The 7,852-nt window shown below is 50.3% G+C and overlaps 1 protein-coding gene across 1 annotated transcript; it reads left to right on the top strand.

The window, feature by feature from the left end:
* Positions 1-2,358: 2,358 nt before the first annotated feature.
* On the top strand, positions 2,359-7,100 carry LOC123051742 (phosphatidylinositol 4-phosphate 5-kinase 6). The gene is made up of 8 exons (XM_044474709.1): positions 2,359-3,875; positions 4,249-4,413; positions 4,522-4,687; positions 4,797-4,913; positions 5,054-5,247; positions 5,357-5,463; positions 5,556-5,640; positions 6,245-7,100. The coding sequence occupies exons 1-8, from the start codon at positions 2,647-2,649 to the stop codon at positions 6,531-6,533; spliced, it is 2,352 nt and encodes a 783-aa protein (XP_044330644.1). The 5' UTR covers positions 2,359-2,646; the 3' UTR covers positions 6,534-7,100.
* Positions 7,101-7,852: the final 752 nt, after the last annotated feature.

Raw genomic sequence — 7,852 nt, 5'->3', positions numbered from 1 at the left:
CGCGGTCGTGCTTCCCCTTGCGGCCGTAGTTCCATAGGCCCATGGCTGCGAGGCGGCCGGCGAGCTCAAGGCTAGAGTTTGGGGACTTTGGGTTGTCGGGTTTCGAGGAGGCCGCGGGGTGGAGTGGGGCAGTGTGGACGACGACCGGTTCATGGCTTCCTCATTTAAGAAGGACCGCGACCGTTCGCCCGGGCGGATGACAGGCGGGGCCGGCCGCCCGTGCGCATTGATATTGGGTGGTGGGAGGTAGGTGGCCGCCAGCCACGCGGTCGCGACGCAGACGAGTGACGTGTCCGTTTGGTGTCCGCCGCGACCCAAAACCAGCGCATATTTACGCTTGAAATGGGTCGACCCGGACACAAGACGGACCAGATGGGTCCGGGCCGTCGCGCGCTGGGCCGCCACGTTTGTTCCTTTTACCCCAAACGGACGGGATGGGGTCGCGCGGTGGAGTTGGCTCTAGACATTGGCCGGCCAAGAGGAACCAATGGTGGTGTCGCGTTGCTATGAGTGTTGGAGAAAATAAGAACAGCTAGCTGTGTGGGCAGGGGTCACCTAATCGCAGGCAAGGACGCGGCTTTAAGAAATGGATCAAGACAAGATCGGCGGATCGCTTGCTTGCACGCACGACGCCATGGTTATGTGATCTTTTATTCCCGGGGCGGGGCGGTGCGGTGCAGTGCAGGACATGAGAAACTACAAGGTAAACGCCATTGTTTGTTAGGTCTGCGGATGCACTTTTGGTGCCTCGACGATACTGTCAGTATCAGATTTTCTTCAGAAAAATCAGGTTGGAACGGTAGAAGGCCATGGCAAATGCCATCTACTACCGAGATGAAGAAGATATTAGGTCGTTTTCGTCTTCTAGCTTTCTTGGGAAGGTGGATTGGATCAATCCGTGAACTGGCCATGTTTTAGGGTTTTTGTTGATGCTTTGTGCAACCAGATCCACAGGCCGCTTCACTCACCGATGAGCCATTGATCTCCGACGTACGAGCGGTACTCTCAGGATTTGGGTTGGCATCCTATGCGATGATCCTAAAGTCAGCTCCATCTTAAAACACATCTCCATCTTTAAATACCGAAGCAGGAGTACATGAGTACAAATACAACATGCGTCGCATGACAGTGGAACAACCACCGGCAGGATCAGGGGCAGGACCAGCTCTGCCGCTCTCAACTCAGGAGAAGATGGCCTGCATGTCTATCCAGTAGCAGTATCTCCTGCTGATCCGCTTTATCAGATCCTGTCACCTCTCTTTTTTAGTCTTTTTCTCCGAAACCGAGCTTCACACAAAGTGCTCGATCTTAAGCAAGATTGGGCTATTTTTTAGGCAGCAAGACTGGGGTATGTGGTTTCAACCAAGATTAGAGACCAGGCGTTATTGGCTGAGCGCTGTTTGATTAATTAATAATGGCATCACCGACCGATGAACCAACTGGTTAGACCTAACAGTCAAGGGATTAGGACCATACACGCTGCTAGCATCAGCTGTTAGGAGTACGGCTGCAGATTGCCGGATGAGGCATTGACAAGGGAGGTTACGACTCCTAATCCTAAATATACTATAATTAGCAGCAGCAGCTGAATGCACCAGCTATTCAGCTAGGCTGGTCCTGCAGGTATGCTAGGTACAGAGACAAGGCACCATGCCATGCACCACCACACACACACCACAAATGGAGGCTGCAAAGAGGTTGAATTGTCAAGTAAACTGATATTCTCTTTTTTTTTAGAAAATTGATTAATCTCTGTAAAACTGATTCGTGTTGCACTGTTGTGCGTCCACGTCGTCATCGGAATACGTCGTCGGTTTCCTGCTGCTGATGGATATGGCTTCCTCCTGTGCAGTGGAAACCTAGGAGAAAGAAAGAAAGACCAGGACAGGAGGCTCATGGGCAGACAAGCCCCTAAATTAAGCCACGGACTGATTGATTAGTTGGCTAGTGGTACTACTACCACCCTTGTGCTAACCTGAAGCTTAGCTTAGCTTATTAGGGACAGCACTAGAACCCACGCATTAACCTAGCTACACAGGCCAGAGGAACAAGACAAGCACCCGCACTAACCACCACAATAACCACCAACAAGACGACCCTGCTAGTAAACGCAAGAATCAACCAAGTCTCCTTGCTAAACTTTTTTGTCTTTGTTTTTAAGTCCGGTTGCTAAACTTATTCTGTAAAATTTGTTCAATTTTGACAAAAAAATGAAAAAGACAAAACTAGAACCAGTTTAGGATGGACGGAGGCCATCACGGGGGCCATGGGACGGATGGGAGGAGTACCAAGTTTCATCAAAAAGAGGCAGATAAAACAGAGGAAAACAAAGCGGAAAGACAGACACCCCTTCCACCTCCCCTCCCCTGTCTTCTTCCACCCCCCACCTCCGTCTCCTCGCCCCCCCTCCCAAAGCGCATTTCTTTCTTTCCCTCGCCCCTCTCGCTCTCGCTTGCGTGTCTCCATTAACTCCTCGCCATTACCCGCCTCACGCCCCCCAGCAATGCCGCCGTGGAGCGTGCGCGCGCGCGGCCTTCACCGGTGCTAGCTAGATCCACCGCCAAGTTCGGAGAGGGAGCTCGAGCGGCGGCGGCGGGACGAGGAGAAAGAAGAGACGGGTGTGGCCAGGAGAGGCGGGCGCGCCCAATGCACGAGCACACCCTGGCCAGGGCGTGGGAGGCGACGGTGCGCAAGGTGCAGCAGCATCCGCAGCCCGGGGGCAGGCGCCGGGTCGCCCCCATGCTGCCCGCCGACGACTCCGAGACGGCCTCCTCCTCGGCCTCCTCCTCCGCGGGCGTCGACGATGCCGACCCCCACCGCCACAGCAGCCAGGAGGAGTACGTCGAGCGCGGCCTCCCCAACGGGGACTTCTACACGGGCCAGTGGCGCGCCGGCGCGCCGGACGGCGCCGGGAAATACCTGTGGACGGACGGGTGCATGTACGAGGGGGAGTGGCGGCACGGCAAGGCCACGGGCCGGGGCAAGTTCTCCTGGCCCTCCGGCGCCACCTACGAGGGCGAGTTCAAGGACGGCTTCATGGACGGCGACGGCACCTACACCGGCGCCGCCGGGGACACCTACAAGGGCGCCTGGTCCATGAACCTCAAGCACGGCGACGGCAGGAAGAGCTACGCCAACGGCGACCAGTACGACGGCGAGTGGCGCTCCGGCCTGCAGGACGGCGCCGGCCGCTACATCTGGCGCAACGGGACCGAGTACACGGGGGAGTGGCGGGCCGGCCTCATCCACGGCCGCGGCGAGCTCGCCTGGGCCAACGGCAACCGCTACGACGGCGGCTGGGAGGACGGCTGCCCGCGCGGCCAGGGCACCTTCCGATGGGCCGACGGCAGCGTCTACGTCGGCTTCTGGACGCGAGACGGCCCCGGCGGCATTGTCCAGCAGAAGGGCGTCTACTACCCGTCCCCGGCGGCGTCCTCCCCGACGGCGCGCGACCCCCGCGACGTCTTCGCGAGGGAATTGCCGGGCTTCATGGCCGCCGCCGGCGCCCCCGAGTCCACGCCGCTGCAGAGGCCGCTCAACAGCTCGGGCAACCGGACGGCCAATGGGCGGGCGAGCTCGGTGTCCGGGATGAGCAATTGCTCCGGCGGCGACCGGAAGTACGACAAGATTTGCATCTGGGAGTCGGACGGCGATATCACCTGCGACATTGTGGACGGGGCCGCCCTGGTGGACGACGCGCGGAGGAGCGTGAGGACGGAGGACGGCGCGGAGGGCGGGGAGCTTCTGCCGCCGCCGTCCCCGGCGCCGCGCATCGCCAAGTGGGTGTCCCCGCGGCAGGCGAAGCAGCAGGGGGAGACCATCGTCAAGGGGCACAAGCACTACGAGCTCATGCTCAACTTGCAGCTCGGCATCAGGTGTGTTGCTCTGCCCATCTCCCTCCATTAGCGACTCTGAACTATGCAGATTTTGGAACTTTGGCCGTGGAATTCGATCAACCGGAGAAATTTGCATTTGCTTTCAGCACCTTTGCCGATTTATTTACCAGTCTGAATTAGGGGATGCAGTATTACCCTGTCAGTGGTGAATTAGTAAAGGGTTTGCTTCGAATCATGCAATCGTTAGGAAATGAGAAGAATTGTGGGTTTGGCCAATCCGGTTTCGATACATGGCAAAGGCTTGTACCTTGTGGATTCTCAATCAACATGACAGCCATTAGTCATTTTTTAATCCATGATGATAGTTAAGTTTATCTTTATCTCTGCCCTAACAATGATGTGTTGGCCACAGGCATTCAGTTGGGAAGCAAGGTCCGGTTACGCTTGAGCTGAAACCATCGGCATTCGATCCCAAGGAAAAAGTGTGGACAAAGTTCCCTCAGGAAGGCTCGAAACACACTCCGCGGCACAATTCTTGCGACTTCAGATGGAAGGATTACTGCCCACAGGTGTTCCGGTTGGTCATCACTCACCACTCCCCATTTCAAAGCTATATATATGATGTATCTTCCTTCTGGTGTCACTATGCTGATCAACATGCCATTTGTTCTGAATTGAATCGCAGGACATTGCGCAAGTTGTTCAAGGTCGATGCTGCTGATTACATGTTATCCCTCTGTGGAAGCGAGGCTCTCCGGGAGCTCTCGTCTCCGGGTAAGAGTGGAAGCTTCTTCTACCTAACAAACGATGACCGGTACATGATAAAGACAATGAAGAAATCAGAAGTGAAGGTTTGTTCTTTGTGGTTCCCTCTTGTCTCTAGGCTTTCTAATTAAGCTTCATCATAAATAATTCCAGAAGCTTTATGCTGAACGCAAGAAATGCTTGTTAACATTACAGATGCTTTTGAAGATGCTTCCAGCTTACTACAATCATGTCCGTGCGTTTGAGGATACTCTAGTGACTAAATTTTTTGGTCTACATTGTGTCAAGTTAGCTGGTGCAAATCAGAAGAAGGTTAGTGATGAATGCAACTTTATATTTCTTCTCCATACTTGGCACCATCTGTTTTGTATGATTTTGATTTGTATTCTTTATCATTATGTCCAATGTTCAAAACTTGCACCCTAACTGTTTGCTGTCGCACTACTACCCAGGTTCGCTTTGTCATAATGGGGAATCTATTCTGCTCTCATAATTCTATCCATAGGCGGTTTGATCTGAAAGGCTCGTCTCTTGGCCGCACAACTGACAAGCCACAAACTGAAATTGACCAGTATACAACTCTGAAAGACCTTGATCTAAACTTCATATTTAGATTAAAGAAGCAATGGTTTAAAGAGTTCCAAAGGTGCAACCATTTTCTTTTCATATTCTAGTTTGTGTTTTAGTTTATTACTAGTACCAATTTGTGCATTTAGTCCATAATGTTAATAAAGAACTTAATTGTATCCAAGCAGGCAAGTGGACAGGGATTGTGATTTCCTTGAGCAAGAGAAGATTATGGATTACAGTCTCCTGGTGGGGGTACATTTTAGGCATAATGGAGAGAAGCTTCTGACTGAAGGTTGGTTGGATAACTCGTAACACATTTGCAAACTTATCAAAGAACAATCAGTTGGTTGTTTATACCTTACAATGTGCACTGTTTGATTGAAGGTTGCATGGACAATGATACCAACACAGTATCAACACTTCGGCTTTCAAGAGGATACACGGATCAATTTCTTGCTGATCCAAATGGGTAAGCTAGATATTTTACCACCCTTATCTGTTATACCATGTACTTATGTTGTACTGGAATGCAATTTTGATCCTTGTATAGTAATTAGTATTAGGTGGCTTCATACTAGCAAATTATCAAATATTGCTAGTTTATGGATCCCTTTGTTTATATATGGCTGAAAGTTGGTGGTTTGTTTGCTTGATACTTCTTTCTTAAGCAGCATTTTAATTCTAAGTCAATAGGGACGTCTAATTACAAAAGTTAACAATCAACAGTCATAACAACTGAAATGAAATAATTTTAAATGCCATCGATGTGATCATTCTTCTTTGACCTATTCAATTTCAAATTCTAGAATGTGTCGAGTTCTTTCGTGCCCACCATGGCTTATTTCTACACCTGGACCCTAGCTGTTCTTACCTTTAGATTCATATTTTTCAAGCGGCCCTGCATACGGTTGCATAGGCTGTCAACTAGCTGAATAGTAGGTAGGAGTAGTAAATATCCACAAAGTTGAACTTTCAAGATAGGGCTACTGAAGTTTTTCTTCCCCATAAAATTCTGGTTTATGCTGTTTCGCTATTTATTTGAGATATTTATCTGAATATCTGTGAATGAACAGGTTGTCTAAAATCAAACTCGGGACAAGTATGCCTGCAAGAGCAGAGCTGACTGCTAGGAAGAACGATTGCGAGCCGCAGCTCATTGGAGAGCCAACCGGGGAATACTACGATGTTATACTGTATTTTGGGATCATAGACATACTTCAAGATTATGACATCAGCAAAAGGCTTGAGCACGCGTACAAATCTTTCCAGTACGACCCGACCTCGATATCGGCAGTGGATCCAAGGCAGTACTCGAGGCGTTTTAAGGATTTCATATACAAAGCATTTCAAGAGGACAGCTGAAAAGATCCCGGAGCTTGACAACGAAGCCAGCCCCCCGATGCAGATGAACCTTGAGATGTCAATGGAAAGCTCAGCCTCTGCATAGCGAAGTGGGGTGCCCGAACTTGTACGCCATCGATTTTTTGGTACAAGGATGGTTGAGTGGGGCTTCAGCGCAGGCCATCCGGATGGTAGAGTTGCTCCAGAAATGGTCCGGCTCTCGCTTAAATTTAAATACTAGTTATATTAATATTGATACATACAATACATAGAGCTCACTGATATTTGTAGGGTAGGAGATGGAGATGGAGATGTTAACTTAGTGATTCAAGTTAAAAGATAGGAGAGTTGTAACCAAGCGCGCAAGCCGGTCCGGGAGTTGTAAATGTCTCTTTTTGTGTTTCACCTGAGGGTAGGCAGCATGTGTTAGGTTTTTTGTGGGGTAAAAAATTTGTTGATTGATACGCTTACGCTTGTCGACATACATGCCCATGGGAGGGACATGCTTGGATTTCTTCTGTCTCAACATTGTACATTGTTTTCCGTTTGGGACCTGGCATTGGAACACAGAGCGGCAGTGATGCCTCAGTTTTGTTCTCCTTTTCCTGGGCTGAATGATCGTGTCTTGGGCATTTGCCAAGTCCCAATGAATGATGCTGCACCCAAATGGGTCCAGGCCAACTGAACTTGGTGAGTGGCAGCTGAGGCATCGGCATTTTGTGTGCTCCGTCGGGGTCAGCCTGTGATGATGGCTTATCTGCAATCACCAAAAGTCGCAGGAAATTGGGTGTAATGTTTGCACATCTGGTGCAACTTGCTCCCCTGCCATGAGAGTGACAGATTCATCGGCTAGCTAGGTTCGTGTTTGAGTTTAACCTAAATCAGATCAATCTGAATTGGATGTGCTAACTAGAAGGAACTGCAACAGTGTATCTGATAACAACATCACATGTGTCCATCAATCTAAATCAGATCCGGGCCACTGTTTTCGGCACAGCTTAATTGTGGATGCTTTGCTGATGCCATGTATAGTACTACTATAGTAAGATTGTTGTTTTGTGCTGATGAAATGAGATGTTTGATACGCATGTCTGCCTGACTGCGTGGCCGCACCTTTCAGTCGCGGTCATCGAGTCATGAGATGTTTTGGATCTGGATCTTGATATTTTTCATCTTGTGCTGCTGCGCCTTTGATCTGGAAGTAGCAATGATTGGACAGTGTTAGGTCCATAGTCGACGTGGATCCGAGTTCGTGGATGGAAGAAGTTAACATCTTCCGAAAGCGTTTCCTGCAGGTGCAAACAGCTCTGTAAAAGTGGTGCTGCGGTAGCGAAGGAAGG

Source organism: Triticum aestivum, chromosome 2D (genome assembly GCF_018294505.1).
Source record: "Triticum aestivum cultivar Chinese Spring chromosome 2D, IWGSC CS RefSeq v2.1, whole genome shotgun sequence".
In the NCBI taxonomy this organism is placed as follows: domain Eukaryota; kingdom Viridiplantae; phylum Streptophyta; class Magnoliopsida; order Poales; family Poaceae; genus Triticum; species Triticum aestivum.
Note: the sequence above shows the minus strand (reverse complement) of the source record. Positions and strands in the feature narration are given on the sequence as shown.